The sequence below is a fragment of the Tenrec ecaudatus genome, chromosome 10, assembly GCF_050624435.1.
Source record: "Tenrec ecaudatus isolate mTenEca1 chromosome 10, mTenEca1.hap1, whole genome shotgun sequence".
Taxonomy (NCBI): Eukaryota; Metazoa; Chordata; class Mammalia; order Afrosoricida; family Tenrecidae; genus Tenrec; species Tenrec ecaudatus.
The window spans coordinates 36,418,814-36,436,295 of NC_134539.1; the positions used below are offsets into that span (position 1 = coordinate 36,418,814).

The following is a 17,482-nucleotide window of genomic DNA, read 5'->3' on the forward strand; positions in this document are numbered from 1 at the left end:
TATTCCCCTAGTCAGTACCTGTCTTTTCAGCTTTTGGGTAGTCTTTCAATGAATTAAAGTTTTTAATTTTGATAAGTTCTCATTTATTTATTTTGTCTTTTGCTCTTTGTGCTTTAAAAAATACTTTATCGGGGGCTCATCCAATTCTTATCACAATCCATCCATCCATCCACCCATTATGTCAAGCACAGTTGTACATTTGTTGCCATCATCATTCTCAAAACATTTGCTTTCTAGTTGAGCCCTTGGTATCAGCTCCTCATTACTCCCTTCCTCCCCCATCCTTCCTTCTTCACAAACCCTTGATAATTTACAAATTATTATTTTTTAGTGTCTTACACTGTCTCCCTTCACCCACTTTTCTCTTGTCCACCCCCCAGGGAGGGGGTTATATGTAGATCATTGTGATTGGTTCCCCCTTTCTATCCCACTTTCCCCTTACCCTCCTGGTATCACTACTCTCATTATTGTTCTTGAGGGGTTTAATCTGTCCTGGATTCCCTGTGTTTCCAGTCCTTATCTGTATCAGTGTACATGCTCTGATCTAGCCAGATTTTGTAAGGTAGAATTGCGATCATGATAGTGTGGGGGGAAGAGAGTTGTATGTTTCATTGTTGCTATACTGCACTCTGACTGGCTCCTCTCCTCCCACTGACCCTTCTGTAAAGGGATGTCCAGTTGCCTACAGATGCGTTTTGGGTCTCCATTCCCCACCCCCGTCATTCACTATGATAAGAATTTTTGTTCTGATGATGTTTGATACCAGATCCCTTTGACACCTCATGATCACACAGGCTGGTGTGCTTCTTCCATGTGGGCTTTGTTGCTTCTGAGCTAGATGGCTGCTTGTTTACCTTCAAGCCTTTAAGACCCCAGACACTATCTCTTCTGATAGCCGGGCACCATCAGCTTTCTTCACCACCTTTGCTTATTCACCTGCTTTGTCTTCAGTGATTGTGTCAGGAAGGTGAGCATCATAGAATGCCAGTTTAACAGAACAAAGTGTTCTTGCATTGAGGGAGTACTTGAGTGGAGGTCCAATGTCCATCTGCTACCTTAATACTAAACCTATAAATATATGCACATAGATCTATTTCCCCATTCTCATATATAAATATATTTACATATGTACATGCCTGTATTTAGAGCTCTATAAATGCCCTCTGCCTCTTAGTTCTTTCCTCTATTTCCATTCACTTTCCTCTTGTCCCACTCTCATGCTCAGCCTTCATTCGTGTTTCCGTGACTCCTCTGCTCCTTGTGCTTGCGTTATGGTATTAACTAATCCATTGTTGAAAAATAGCCTGAGAACATTGCCTGTGCGCATGCTTCTATGAATTCTAGGGCTGTAGCTTGCACACTTAGGTCCTCACTCCATTTAAAATTTGCTCGTATGTGTGGTGTGAGGCCTGGATCCAGCTTCATTTCTTCTGCATGTGGAAATCCAGTTTTCCCAGCACCATTCATTGAAGAGCTTCTCCTTTCCCCCTGGAGTGAGCTTAGTGCTCTGGTCAAAAATCACGTACCGTAGATAGGAAAGTATATTTGGTGTCTGAACGGGGACACGAACCCTGTACCCTCAGATTAAAATCTGATGCTCTACAACTGAGCTACCCAGGTCAGGATCTTCAAATGATTTATTCTAAAATTTATGTTCTTCCACCCAGCTAGGCTCTCTGTCTTTTGTTCATCTTGTGTTTGAGTCTCCCCTTCACTTTGCAAACCCATGATTCCTTTCAGGAAATCCGGCTCCCACGCACCTTACCTTGGAACCTGATGGTGTCATTGATGATTTCCAGCGAGTCGGCCACAGCGTTGTACTCTCCCACCTTCACTTCCCTGCTGTCTGTGGGGGCAAGAGACAGGGAGGTGAGTGGTGGGCCTGGCCTGAGTCTCATTCCCGTTGCAGGCCTTGGCTACCTGCTTGCAGACTTCTGCTTTCCCTAATACTCTCCCGTCAGAACCACAGGACCTGCAGCCCCACGTGGGGTTCGAGCACACTCTCCCACCGCCTGGTCTCTCATTCTTCCTCGCTGTAGCCCCTGGGCACGAGGAGCACCCAGAACCAGGTGCTCTACCTGGTCCTCCAGCTGGGCTCTCCTCTCCCTGTCCTTCCCGCTTCTCCCAGCCAGCCCTCTGGGACCACACAGGCCTTTTTGCTTCCTCCTGCCCCAGGACAAGCCCCGAGACTTGAAGGTAAAGGCAGACTCTTTTTCTGGTACCAGTTTGGAACCTCTCTACCTCACCACCCTCACCACCCCCTTTTTTATTGGGTGAAAGTTTACAGAACAAATTGGTTTTGCATTCAACGATGCATACACATCTGTTCTGTGACAGTGAATGGCAATCCCCATGAGGCAGCAGGCCCTCGCTCCACTTCCCGGGCTCATCACCCCCGCAGGCCTTCTCCCTACCCCTCCCCGCTGCCATCTGCACCTTATCCCTGGGCAAATGCTGCCCTCTGGGCTGGCGTGGCTGGTGGTTCTAATGAGTGTTGCTTCCCTGGTGTGACTATTCACCGCATGGGCCGGTCTTGGGCTGAAAGTGGGGCTGTGGGGGCGAGTGCTGATCCAGCCTTGAAGAATGTCTGGGTCTCAACATCATTACCAGGCCAGTAGGTATGGCTTTTTTTTTTTTTTTTTAATGATTTCGAGTTTGTCCCACATTTTTCTTCTACGTCACCCAGGACCTCCTACTATGAGCCCTTTCAGAGCAGGTAGTAGTGGCAGTGGGGCACCATCTTGTTTCTGGTCTCAGGCTCATGGAGGCTGGGGCTCACGGGACCCATTGGTCCTTTGACTGACTGCTCCCTTGTGTCTTCAATTGCTCCAGACCAGAAGAGACCATTGGTTGCACCTCAGATGGCCGCTCACAAGCTTTGAAGTCCCAGGTCGCTCCTCAATGAGGTCAGGTGCAGAACATTGTCTTTTTCTTTTTACATGTCAATTGACCTTAGAGCCTCAGAAACTATGATCCTGAGCCTGACTTACTCTACTTCCCTTCCATGTGGGCCTTCTCTGGGCCAAGTCCCAGACTGTCTCTCTGATAGAGTGCGGGGTCAAGGACAGACCAGCACACCCTCGCCAGGATCTGCTCAGTGATGGGACCTGGAGAAGGGATGGTCCTGGCCCCACTGCCCACACCGTGGGCCACCTGGGCTTCCTGAATGTAGCAACTGCACAGAGGTGTGTCCACCTACCCCCAGACACAGGGGACCCACAATGCAGCAGGCTTCCGCCCAGTGAGACGTCAGAGGCCATGCAGTGATCTGGCAATCGTGTGCACTTGGTCAGAACACCTCCGGGATGCCGGGGCCAGGTGAATGTATCTGCAGGAGTGCAGGTGGGCTGTTGGCCCCTTATAAACACTCAGGAGAGGGCCCTGGAGCCCACCTGCCTGCATCCCTTTGAGGTGGGTGGAGAACAGGGGCAGTGAGAGTCCTTTCCTGCTCCACACCGGGACTTGCCCGCCATTTGGGGAGCATCACCCTGTGTGGGCAGCTGCTACCTGCCAGGAATGCCGGGCCCCTAAATGTCACATTAGCCCGTGGTGGTGGCAGCAGCGGTGGCTGGGGCTCCCTCCATCCTCACACTGGCCTTTTGAAGGCCGTGGTCCTGCAGAGGCCTCAGTCAGCTCCCGCTGCTCTGAGGAGGAAGCCCTGATTTATTTATTTGGTGTGGGGAGGCAGCGCATGAAATATGCAGGCAGAAAGTGAGAAGCCATCAGGAGGTGGGAAGTGCCTGGCTGGCTCCCCACAGTGCCCCAGCCACAGGAGACCCGTGGCACACCCCCCGCCCCCACCCCGGGATCACACGCTGCTTCCTTTCCCCACCAGGGTGCTGGAAACCCCACCACACACCCGTCACATGCCACCCATCTCCTATTTCAGGGGACCCTTGGACCTGGGCGTCACTGGCCCCATTCGGTGCCGAGAAAGAACCGCACATTGGACGGCTCTGAGCCATACCCTGGGCGGCAATGAACTTGCAGCCCCTCGCTCTGAATTCGGAGCACAGTGACCACCTGTGCTGAACAGGCCTGCTGGACTTCAGCCTCCCTTATTGAGAGCCTGCCACAGACCCGGCTCAGCCAAGGTCGATGGGGAATCCCCCCAGCTGGAAATAAGACTTTTTACCTGTCCTTGACCGCAGGGCCCTGGACAGCCAGGATCCCGAATGGGCTGCTCAGGGCAGATGCCCTCGTTCACTCATTTCTGTCATTCAGCAAACATTCACCGGCCATTATTCTGCGCCAGGGTCTCTACATGGGGGGGCTCAAGACCCAGAGAAAGAAAGACCAACCACAGTGGCCGACCTTGGAGAATGTGTAGGTCAGTGAGGACGGCCTCATCCTAGCCCTGCCTGTGGTTAGGTTGCTGTCGATTCTGACCCATAGTGACCCTGTGTGACAGAGGAGAACTCTCCCCACGGGTTACCTCGGCTGAAATTTTTCCAGGGAGAAGAACATTAAGTCTTCTCTTCCGCAGAGTCGCTATTGCTGTCCGGAGCCAAGGATATTGACCTGCTGCATGGCAGAACAAAGCGCTGCCTGGTCCTGCGACATCCTGATCATTGTGGAGGCCCCTGTTGCAGATACAATGCCGGTTGCCCTCTATTTCCACTGACCTTCTACTTCCCCAAACAGGTGTCTCTCCACCGTCCACGCAATGAAGACCTTCGAAGGACCGTTCTGGCTGCACACCTTCCAATGCGGATTTTCTCCCTCTTCTGGAAGGCCACGGTCTAGTTCATGTTGCTGGCTGCCGTGGTTAGGCATCATCGAGTTGGTTGTCACTCATGGACCGCGGAACTCAATGCCGCCTGGTCCTGGACCGTCCTCACAACTGTCCTCTCTTAGCCCTCTGTGTCAGGCACTCTCTTTGGGGGTCCTCCTCGGTTTGGAAGACCCTCCGACTTGACCAATATGCTGTCCTCCTCCAGGGACTGTTTCTGTCCTGAGGGCATGTGAAGATTACAGGAGAGGAAGTCTCGCCATCCTCATGTACGAGGAGCATTCTGGCTGTACGCCCCCAAGATGGACTTGCTTGTTCTTCCAGCAGTCCGCAGGGCTTCCAGCATTCTGAATCCACATGGTCAGTCCTACGCATCAGCTCTCCTTCGCCCTTCCTTCTGCATTGTCCGGCACTCACACGCACACACGCGAGGCACTTGGAAATTCCATGGCTGGGGGGCGGGCAGGTCACCTCAGTTTGTAACCACTAGATAGATTCACACCACACACCTTTTGGTTATCAACCAAGGGCTTAGTCGTCTGGCCCCCAGGTAGGTAAAATCATTCCTGCGCACAGACAGCCCTCCTTCCTGCAGAGAAAGGCTATACAATCTTCCCCGGACCTCTTGGCTGGCGAGGATGTCTGCAAACCCATGTCTACCGGGTAACCTCCATGCTCTTCCCTGCCTGCTAAGCAGGTCCACTGTATAGTTGGAGACATTGCTGCACCAGAACCCCCTCACTCGGCTCCTCTCGGCTGACTCTCCCAGTGTGGGGAACCCAAGTCTCTCAGCTGCAGCCAGGTGCACCTCCCCCCACCCCAGGTTCTCTGTGTCACCTGTGCTTCCAGCACTGGGTGCTGGGCCTGGGTGGGCCGGGGCTCAGTCTGCTCTTGCCCATAGCTTTCCCCCCTCTAACCTGCTTTACTGAGATAAAATGACCACACCATGCAATAGACCCCAGTTCAAGGGTATAATGAATAGACACAGCAATGAGGCCATCTCCACAGACTCCGTTTAGAGCATTTCTGCCCCCAAAGAAGCCCTGTGTCGATTAGCAGGTACTCTCCACCCGCATCCTCTCTGCTCAGTCCTAGGCAGCCACTCACCTGCCTTCGGTCTCTGCATGTCTCTGCCAATTCAGGATATGTCGAGGAAACAGAATCCTATCATATGTGGTCCTTTGTGCATAGTTTGGGAAGCTATTACAGGTGGCAGCACCCATGTGGTAGCACCTCCTTCCCCGATGGCTGTATGGACATACCATTGTTTTTGTGTATTGCTCGCCAGTTGATGCGCATTGGGTTGGATGCTCTTACAGGTAAGGCTGCTTTGAGCATCGGTGCACAGGCTTTGGGCAGGTGTATGTTTTCATTCCCCCAGGGGGTCCTGCAGTTGGAAGGTCCCCCTATCAAATCAACTCACCTAAACCCTATCCACCTGGGATGTCTGGCTCAAAGGGTCTCTCTTCCAGGAAGCCTCCCCTGAGGACTGCCCTTCCCTTTCTCACACCCTGCAGGGTCCAAGGCACCGGGTACAACACTGTCTGTGTTGGAGCCAGGCCTTCTGATTTCCGCTGGCTGGACAGCTAGCTCCTTAGTGGAGCCTGAGGTCTGCCTTCTGAAGTCTCAGCAGCACAGAGCGGTCCCCACCCTCTTCCCTGAGATCCTCTCCAGCACCTTCAGGTGGAAGGAACACGCCCCCTATAGTCTTCCATTTCCCTGGGCCCAGCTGGGTCATGGCTATCACCAAACCAAAACCCACACTCACCGCTCCTGAGTTGACGCAGACTCAGAGTGGCTCTATGGGACAGGGCAGAACTGTCCCTGGGGGTTCTGAAACTGTAACCCCGTGTCTTCCTCCCATGGAGCTGTTGGTGGTTTCGAGCTTGGGACCTTGTGGCTAGCAGCCCACCCCGTAACTGTTACAGGTGACTATCACAGGGAGCTACACCTTCTATTTCTGGGGATCTTTGTTAACTCCGTTGTGCAAGTAACACCAACCACTTATTTAGATACGAACTTGGCCTTGCAGGCAAGGGCATAGACCAGTGGATCTGCAGGCGGACTGGGAAGACTCCATCATTCTGAGCTGAGGGAGAGAGGTGCAGTGGGGTCCACTGCTCCCCGTCTCCCTGGTCCACAGACCCATCACTGTATGACCCAGGACGAATCAAGCCCTTTCTCTGGGACTCAGTTTCTCTCCCTGCAGACTGCACTGCGGGGGTTCCAGTGGCGCTCAGGCCCAGCCTAGCATTTGAAAGATCTGGGTCCCCGTTATTTTAGGATCTTTGGGCAGCGGTGGTTTCAAGAGATCCCACGGTGGCTCTGATGTAAAGTCGGGGTCAAGCACCCCGGGGGTCGACTGAGGGCCCTTCAGCACCAACGCTTTCTGCTTCTCTGAGGCTAAAAATATTCTGAAACAAAGAGCCCTCTTTCCGGCAGAATCCTATCCGTCCCCTCTTGTGGCGATCAGAGAAGTGCTCTCTTTAAAAGGCACACTTTTTATTTCAAGTTGTTGACTTGGATGAGACGCAAAGAATGTAGATCCCATTGGTGGAAATCAGGCTACAAAAAAAATAATAAAGAAAGAAAGAAAAGCAGTCTGGACATAGTCACAGCCTGTGAGGCCTGGCAGGACCCCGGTGACGCCTGGGTCGGACGTTTGGCCGCTACCTGAAGGGCGGCAGGTTGATTCCGCTTGTCGCTCTTTGTGGAGGCGCTGCGGCCATTTGCAGTAGCCATAGGACGAGTGCTACCCTATGCGTTAGACGCAACTCCAGGGCAGTGGGTCTGGGTTTGTGTGGTCCGGGAGCCCCCACGAGACCGGGAAAGGAACCAGCTTTCATCACAGAGCGCTTCTGTCCTGAGCCACATGCCCTGAGGCAGGAGAATAGGGAGCAAACCTCTCTACCAACTCGACACCTGCAGCCTCGAATGCAGTGGTTCTCAACCTGTGGGTCGCGACCCCTATGGGGTCGAACGACTCATTCACAGGGGTCACCTAAGACCATCAGGAAACACATGGTCTTAGGAACTGAGACACCGTCCCTCTATCCATCTCCAGGTGGGTCTGCCCACATGCAGACGTGCTGATCTGGTGAGAAAGAAGCTATCTCAACCTCCACACTGACGCTGTCTTTTCACGCATACTGTCACAAAATGTAGTAACGTAGTTACTGTTCTATTAAGACTGTTACCCATGCTACACCATGCTTCAAGACAAAATGTCATTTATTTGTCATTAGAAATAAATAGTTCACATTATATAATGACATATTGTTTTTGCGATGAATCACTCTGCTTTAATGATGTTCAATTTGTAAGCATGAAAATGCATCCTGCCTATCAGATATTTATGTGATGATTTATCACAGTAGCAAAATGGCAATGATGAAGTAGCAACGAAGATGATTTTATGGTTGGGGGTTCCCACCGCATGCAGAAGTGTAGGAAAGGAGCTGCCGTGGCTGTAGGAAGGTGGAGACCGCTGCTCTAATGTCTCAGGCCAAACAGCTGCTGAAGGAGAGGCAGAGGGATTGGAAGGCCCCTCCCACAAAGCCTCTGTGGGGTTCCAACTCAGAAGCAGCCCTACGTGAGGTTTCGGAGGCTGCATGCAAATCTTGACGAGAGCAGACAGCTTCATCTTTCTCCCAGGGAGCTGCTGGTGGGTTTGGTCCACTGACTTTGCAGTTGGGGATGCAGTCCGATGCTCCCCCGCCTGACTGTGTCAGCAGGGCTCTGATGGGGAAGGACAGGAGTCCGGACATCAAGTCTTGCTCAGAGCTGATGGAGCAGGTAGGAGGGGAAAGGTTGGGGGAGCAGGAAATGCGTCCCAAGGAACAAGGCTGCACTTTCCTCATGGAATTCTGGAGGGAGGTGGCCAGGAGAAGGCAGCTTCTTGGTCCTTTCCTGTCCAGTCACTGGGCCTCATGCCGCTGACGCCTCCCTCCCCTTCACTATCATGACTGTTATAAAATACACAATGAGGCGAAGGCTCAGTGAGATCAGGCGGCATTATTCAGTGAACAATCATCGGGCCTATCTGCTTCAAAGCCCACCTCTTTTCCATAGGAGGGGAGATGAGCTCCCCATTCCTGGAGGTATTCAAGAAAAGGTAATATTGCAAAGGAGATTCAGGCTTCCTTCAACAGTGAGAGTCTGTGGTTTGATGGCACCCAATGCAAGCCCTGGATCTGGGCGGTAACAAGGTCAGGGAGCAGCTCTTCCCGGGGGTCCACCCCACTGTCAGGGCAGGCCGCAGCCCAGGGAGTGGGGTTTGCAGCCTCAATCATGCACTTTTCTGGCTGGCTTGCTGAAGGGACTCACCACCTGTCTCTCCCCAGAAGAAGGGTACTAAACCATACCCTACCCCAGGTGCTCACATTCGGGTCAGGCTGGACCCGAAAGTTTTCTGGTAGGTTCTGGGAAATCATCTTCCTTCTTTTCTAGGTCTTGGCACTGGGCCAGGGAGATGAAGCCCCTCTGGGGGCAGGAGCTGTGTCTTATTCAGCTCGCCGTCCCCCCAGGGAGCACGGTAAAGCTCCTGGCAGATGCTCAGCAAAGGCAAGCGGAATAGAAGCCTATCTGTTACCCCGAAGACCAACTGGTAATTAATGTCTGCAAATGGGGAGGACAAGCCTGCGTCTCACTAGGTATGGGCTGAATGACAATTAGGCCATGGGAGTGACGGACGACCCCCTGCCTTCAAATCAGGTGCTGAAACCAAAAACTCCCCAAGTCTGCGTTGTCCTTTATGCAGCGCCTACGCAGTCGCCGCTGCCGCTGCTGCAGCGTGAGATGCACGCCCATCGCCTTCACAAGCAGGCCTGATGAAGGCAGGGCCGGCGAGCAAGCTGAGCGGCAGATGCTGAAATTTCACAACGGACAGGAACAGTGTAAATAAGCCTCTAATCATGGCTTCACGCAATTTCCTTCCCGCCTGCAGACTGGGAGCCATGTTTAGAACTCCGGCGGTAGCAGGGATGCTTTCCCCCCTCCGAGGGGAGAACGGAAGTATCCATCTTCACCTGCATGGGTCTCAGTCTCAGCGAGGCCTGGGGCAGGAGCATTGATCTCAGGAGTTGAAAAGGGTCCAAGTGGGGGTGTGTCCACTGAGATGCCAGTTCCTGCCTTACCCAGCTCTTTGGGCTCCCTAGAGGCAGGGGAAGAATGCCCACCACGTACTTGGAAGGCAGACCCAGGGGATTTTGAGAAGGCGGGGCAGGGAAGGAATGGACGTCAGGACAAGGTGCATGGCTGAGCAAGTTTTTTTGTGGGCGGTTGGGGCTCACTCCCACTGGGGACCTCTGAAAGACAGTAGACCATCCTTGAGAGTTGTCCCACCTGAGGGGGACACCCGCTGCCTCTCATCTGTCATTGTCTGTGGTCTGTTCCTGGGGGTGCTACCTCTGGGACACCTGGCCTGCTCCCAGCACCAGTAGACAGCTGCAGTTGCTGTTAGCAACCTGCTATTTGGCTTGCTTTGGAATAGAAGCTGCTTGGGGCAGCTAGGTGGGCTAATCATGGTGTCTGCCACACCTTCCTGATGGGGGGAAAGGTTTTGGGGGCTCTTCAAACCCAAACTCACTGCCATCACGTCCATTCTCACTTATCACGACCCTCCAGGACAGGGTAGAACTGCCCCTGTGGGTTTCTGAGACTGTAACTCTTTAAGGGAGAAGAAAACCTCGTCTTTTTCCCATAGAGCAGCTGGTGGACTCGAACCACTGACCTTGTGGCTAGCAGCCCAAGTCATAACCACGACCACTTCTTGGGGGCCCCTACAATTGAGCCAATGCAGAGACCATTCCCAGGGCTTTGATCATTCTCTGCCTGAACACTAAATGGTCACCCCAATGGGACTGAGGTGCCAGCGCTGGTACACTCCGTGTGTCTAACCCCCTAACCCAGTAAAAAGACGAAGGTTTTTCTCGTCTAGAATGGCGGCCATGACTATGAATTCACTTCAGGTCACATTTCTGTTGTCAAGGCTGACTGCTTTGTCCAGACATTCTGCCTTGAATGGAGTCACGGAAAACCGTAAAGAAACTAACATGTCCTTAAATACCCATAAGCCTTCCCTGTCAGGCTAGGGATGTCAGCCCACTAATCCACTCAGCGGGCATTTCCCAAGCGTCAGTCACAAGCCAGGCAGAACACAGTGACGCAGTTCCAGCTTCCAAGGGCCGACAGAACACAACCACATGCTCCCAGGATAGCTGCCCGGGAGAGAGGAGCCAGGCTGTCCGTGCCGCCCACTCACTTCCTGGTGGAGGAAACGGAGGCTGGGGAGATGAAGTGACTTGCCCAGGGTCCAACTACTGGTACGATTTAGAGCAAGTCTTTTGCATACAAATGAATTCATTGAACTCTCACGGAGGGTCTACACTGAGCCAGGCACTGGGTGCACTGACCCCACGCCTCTGGATGCAAAGAGTGCTGAAGGGCCTTGGCTTCCTGGCTTCTCTTCCCCCGTTAGCCTTCTCCCCAAGGCTGGCTCCCGTTTACCACTAGGCGGCATTTCAGTTTTGCAAAGAAGTGACCGGAGCCTTCTACAAACTGATTTTTCTTCTGGAGATAAAAGGATTTAGAAGGCACAGAAAAAATGTGCAAATGGGGAGCTGAAAAAGCATCTCACAAGGCCCTTGGAGGGAAGGCAGCATGGGCCCTGATCCCTTCAGTGGGCACATGACACAGCCTGGGTGTCTTCCCGGGAGCAGACCCTGGGAGGGGAGCCGACTCTGTCTGGGGCCGGCTATGTGACTGGCTGTGAGCCAGCTTTGCCACAAGACTGTCCCCTTAAATGAGAAAAGGGGGCCAGAGCCGGGGAGAAGCAGACTAGGAGAGAAAGTGTGTGAACAGAAAGAAACGTGAGACTTCTACTTGGAGGTCAAGGTCAATGGGATGAGGAAACTTAGCATCCTGGTGGGGCAGTGGTTAAAATGCTCAGCTCCAGAAAGAAAAGAAGTGCTCAGCTGCACTCAGCGGGTGGTCTCCTTCCTTGAAGCCATACCACGTGGACATCCTGGAGGGCAGTTCTGCTCTGTCCTCTAAGGCCGCTCCGAGTCAGAATCAACTTGATGGCAGTGACTTCTGTTTTTCTCTGCTCTGTTTTTGAAGAGGTGCACGGCTACATTCAAAGGTTGGCAGCTGGCATCTAGCGTGTGGTTCTGCAGGACGAAACCCCGGCGATCTGTGCCCACGCGCAATTGGCTCCCACGTGAGCATACACTGCACATCTTTCTCCCCTGAGCTCCTTCCTGTAAAGATCACCCCACCCCATCACCGCTCAGAGCAAGCCGCTCATAGTCCGTCCATCTTTATGGGAGTGCATAGCCTCATCTTGCTCCCTCAGGGCCGTGGGTGCATTTGAACTGTCCACGCTCCAGCTAGCAGTCCGTCCCTTACCGGTCACGGCCAGAGCTCCTCCCTGTAAAGATGGCACCTTCCACCACCCTGTGGGACTGTTGTCGGTGCTGTTGAACTGGTGCTGCCTCACGGTGACCTTGCGTACAACCATATGAAACGCTGCCCAGTCCTATGCCATCACACAATTGTGGGTTTGAGACCATTGCTGCATTGTGCTGGGTTTGAGCCCATTGTGTCCCCTGCCCCCAATTTTGTTGAAGGGCTTTTTCTCTGACCCCCTACTTTAGCAAGCACGGCGCCTTTCTCCAGAGACCGGTCCCTCGTGACAACGTGTCCATCGTGCGTGCGAGGAAGTCTTGACATTCTTCCTCTGAGGGGCATCGGGTGATGCTTCTTCCGACACAGATTTGCTCACTCTTCTGCTCCATGGCGTGGTCAATACTCTTTGTTGTTGTTGGGGCTCAGCACGTCGGTTCTGACTCACAGCGACTCATGGACAGCGGAGCAAAGCACTGTCCGGTCCTGTGCTGTCCGCCCAGCGGTTCTGTTTGAGCCTGTTGCAGTCACTGCACCGGTCCGTCTCCTTGAAGGTCTTCCCCTCTTTCACTGGCTGTATTTACCATGCACGATGTCCTTTTCCCGGGGCAAGAGCATATCCCAAGTACGTGAGAGGAAGTCTTGGCATTCTTGTTCTCAGGAGCATGCAGGTTGTACTTCCTTCCAGGCGGATGTGCGTGTTCTTCTGGCTGTGCGTGGTGCTTCCAGTGGCCTTCACCAGCGCCCAACACATCCGCATTCACGCACATCCGTTCTTGGGTCTTCCCTGCTGTCCAGCTCTCACCTGCGTGTGAGGCGGCTGAAAGTACCATGGCTCGGTGCAGGCACACCCAAGTTCTCCAGGCGACATCTTGGCTTTTCAACACTTTGTTTTTTTATTTCATTATTTTACTTTATATATATATATATATATATATATATATATATATATATATTTACACATGGTGAATTGGGGGGGGCGCATTTCAAGTTATCAATAATATAAACTACTGATCAAGCCTCCCCGCCTGCCCCTCCCCGGTAGCTCACCCTGAGCCTCTCTGTCGAGAGTCTCTCCTCTCTCCTGTGGATTGCTGTCCTCCCCTTGGCTCAGGTTCTGCAGCAGCTTTGCCCAGTTGCAGTGCATTGTTTGCTTTCTTGACTGCGGCTTACAGGGGGTTGATTGTGGATCCAAGTAAAATGAGATCCTTGACAACTGCAGTCTTATCTCAGTTTATTATGTTGTAGCGACTGGTCTAGTGAGCTTTGTTTTCTTTACATTGAGCTATAATCCATATTGAAAACCATAACCTTTTATCTTCATTAGTAAATGCTTCAAGTCTTTTTCACTGTCAGCAAGCAAGGTTGTATCATCGGCACATGAGAGGCACTTACTAAGCTTCCTCCAGTCCTGATGCCATGTACCCCTGTATGCAGCCCAGCGTCTAGAATTATTGCCCTGCACATAGGTTGAGTCAGGATGATGAAAAGACACAACCTTGACACTCGTCTTTCCAGATCTATGGATAGGTTCTTCAGCAGCTCAGTGCAGCGTTTTGGAATTCCCAGTCTTCCCTTTGTAATGTCCCACACAGTCAAATGCTTTTGCAGAGTTGAGACACTAGTAGGAATATTTATGATAATTCTCTGCTTTCAGCCAAGATCCGTCTGATGTGAACCATGGTAGCCCTCCTTTCACACCCTCTTTTGAATCTGGCTCGAACTTCTGGCAGTTCCCTCTTGATGGACTGATGCAGGTGTTTTGCATGAAGCCAAATAGTATTTGCTTCTGATATTAATGATATTGTTTAATACCTTCCACTTTATGTTGGATCACCTTTCCTTGAAATGAGTACAAATATGGACCTCTTCCAGTTGGTCGGCCAGGTAGTTATCTTCCAAATTTCTTCTTAAAAAGAAACCCCCCCCTCCCCAATTTCTTAGTACAGAGGAGTGAGCACTCCCTGTAGTGCGTTCATTTGTCAAAATATCTCCGTGGGTAGTGTGTCTATCCCTACAGGGGTGCTGTTAGCCAGCATCTACTCAATGACACACAGCAACAAGCCCATGGAAGGTGGAAGGCTCTCCTTGTGGGTGAATCACTGGAAACACCCAGGAGGCAGCACTGGGATAGAACCGGGGCCCAATTCTGTGATGCTCACCTTCCCGACACAACCGCTGAAGACAAAGCAGGTACATAAGCAAATGTGGTGAAGAAAGCTGATGGTGCCCGGCTATCAAAAGAGATAGCATCTGGGGTCTTAAAGGCTTGAAGGTAAACAAGCAGCCATCTAGTTCAGAAGCAACAAAGCCCACATGGAAGAAGCACACCAGCCTGTGTGGTCACGAGGTGCCAAAGGGATTAGTTGTCAGGGATCAAAGAACAAAAATTCATATTGTGTGCTCACCTCCATGATATAATCGCTGAAGACAAATGGGTGCATAAGCAAAATGTGGTGAAGAAAGCTGATGGTGGCTGGCGATCAAAAGAGATAGCATCTGGGGTCTTAAAGGCTTGAAGGTAAACAAGCAGTCATCTAGCTGTGAAGCAACAAAGCCCACATGGAAGAAGCACACCAGCCTGTGCGATCACGAGGTGTCCAAGGGATCAGGTATCAGGCATCATCAGAACAAAAAATCTTATCAAAGTGAATGAGTGGGGGAGTGTGGAGTGGAGACCCAAAGCCCATTTGTAGGCCACTGGACATCCCCTTACAGAAGGGTCTCAGGGAGGAGAGGAGCCAGTCAGGGTGCGATGTGGCAATGATGAAACATACAACTTTCCTCTGGTTCCTAAATGCTTCCTGCTCTACCCCCACCCCGCCACTATCATGATCCCAATTCTCCCTTGCAAGTCTGGCTAGACCAGAGGATGTGCACTGGTACAGATAAGAACTGGAAACACAGGGAATCCAGGGTGAATGACCCCTTCAGGACCAGTGGTGTGAGTGGCGATACTGGGAGGGTAGAGGGAGGGTGGGCTGGAAAGGGGAAACCAATTACAAGGATCTACATGTGACCTCCTCCCTGGGGGATACACAACAGAAAAGTGGGTGAAGGGAGACGTCAGACAGGGCAAGATATGACAAAATAATAATTTATAAATTATCAAGGGTTCATGAGGGAGGGGGGAGCAGGGAGGGAGGGGTAAAACGAGGACGTGATGCCAGGGGCTTAAGTGGAGAGCAAAAGTTTTGAGAATGATGAGGCAATGAATGTACAGATGCGCTTTACACAATTGGTGTATGTATGGATTGTAATAAGAGTTGTATGAGCCCCTAATAAAATGATTAAAGAGAGAACCTGGGCCCAGAGAAGGAGAGGCCTGAGTTCATCATCCCATAGTGGGGTAAGTCCCTTCTCCTGCCTGGGCTTCAGTTACCCCTCTGGGTAACGAGATGATAGCCAGTAGCCCCTTGGGCTTTGATGAACCGTCAATAATTCAATATCCCCTTTGTGTCAGGGAAAAAGAAGGTCAATGATCCTATTTTAGTTCACAAAGATAACACGCTGTACCTTACTATAGTGAGTAATGACTGGGGTCCTAAGAGCTTGTGAGCAGCCATCTAAGGTACAACTAATGGTCCCTCTCCAACCCCAGGAAAGAAGAATAGCATCATCAGAGGACACGGGGAAACACAGAGTCCATTGGACAGATGGATCATGCACATACCGGTCTCCACAGCGCTCACACCAGAAGACCTAGATGGTGGCGATCCATCACTCCCCACTGCTCCGAAAAGGATGTGGACCAGGACTCAACGTCATAAAAGAGGCAAGGCAGACAGAGGCTGGTGGGACCCTCAAGACTGTGGCCCTGGCCTTTCAGATCTTGCACTGAACTCCTCTCCAAATTAGAACAATGACCCACTGCAGATCAAAAGGGCAGCTTTTGCCCAAAGGCACAGAGGGCTAGGAAGGAAGGAGGAACGGAGGCAGCGAATGGGGAGGACGTGGGGTCAGGGATGCACACGGAGAGGACTGCCATGGATAAGTTGAATCGGAATGTGCATGGATTATTGACTGTAAAGCTCTGCTCTGCAAATGTTCATCTGATTCACAGTAAAAAGCTGAGGAAAATAATTCAATGGCCAAGTACCTCTCAAGCGCCTTTAATTTGGAAAATAAACCATTTTGCGGATTTCAATATGCCCCCTGCATCTCAGGATCACACCCCAGTCCCCAAATAACACCCATGGCTGTTTTCAAAACATGGAAACAGGATCAGGCGAAGGCCTATCTCTGAAATGCCATGATGGGAGTCCACTCGGGCAAGGTGGCCGTGTGAGTACACGGACAGTGACACGTGGGCGGTCCACCACTGGCTTAGAGCTCAGGAAAGCTGAGGTCCAATCCCAGCTCTGCCACCAACCAGCTGTGTGCTCCTGGGACAGATATGTCTCTTCCCGGGCCTCGGTCTCCCCTTGAGACCAGGAAGCGGTCGGCTGAGATCATCTGGAAGGCCCTGTCCAGCCTGACCTCCTGCATCTGTAAGCGTGGGGATCAGCTGTTAGAGGGGGTGGGCTCGAGGGAGGAAGCAACAAGTGGGCGGCAGGGCTGCAGTACACCAGGGAAATCTTGATTCGTCCAAGCACAGTGTCACAGTTTTTCAATAAAATACCGATCCTAAGTGGCTCACTCAAGAGACAAGGGGAACATATGCGGAAGTCAGGCAATGTGCTAAGTTATGGATGCGTGCCCTCTCTAGTGGCACCCGGCCCCTCGGGGGCAGCAGGAGGAACGCAGTGAGAACCAGGGCGGCACAGACTCCTGCCTGATGTTCTACAGCAAGTGAATGGCTGGAGCTCTGTGGGGTCGGACGGTAAAGTCTGGGTCCTGAGCTCCGTTTGCTAGGCTGCCTTCCTTACACAGCCTGATGGAGATGCCTGAAGGCACAGCCTCTGAAGAAGTTGGCATCTCATCCTAACACATGTGGGGGTGGGGGTGGGAGCAGGAAGCAATCAACTCGGCACGCGATTACAGCTGTCATCGGCCAATCAATAGTTTACAAGATCTTCTCCTGGAACGATGTAATTTGAGAACTGGAGATGTGGCAAGAGAACATAGTTGCCATCACACACACACACACACACACACACACACACACACACACACACACACACACACCATCTTTGCCAAGATGCTTACTTTGTTCAAGCCATGAAGAAGTAAGATTTAACAAATGGGAAAATAATTGCATTTTCCCAAAATTACATCTATTGTGCATGTGGGAGAGCTGACATGCACTTCCGTTCCCTGCCCCGGGAAGGGGGCCGAGTGGCCGTCTGCGTCTCCCCAAGGTCCCATGGCGGAGTGGCCATGCTGAAGAACACTTCTGATCCATCT

General features: G+C 51.9%; 1 protein-coding gene across 1 annotated transcript in view; it reads right to left on the bottom strand.

Moving 5' to 3' along the window:
- Positions 1–17,482, bottom strand: part of GABBR2 (gamma-aminobutyric acid type B receptor subunit 2) — a 408,186-nt gene that overhangs the window by 85,178 nt on the left and 305,526 nt on the right. Inside the window, exon 9 of the mRNA XM_075558989.1 lies at positions 1,766–1,846. Within this exon, the coding sequence (XP_075415104.1) occupies positions 1,766–1,846 (81 nt within the window). The remainder of the gene's footprint in view (positions 1–1,765; positions 1,847–17,482) is intronic.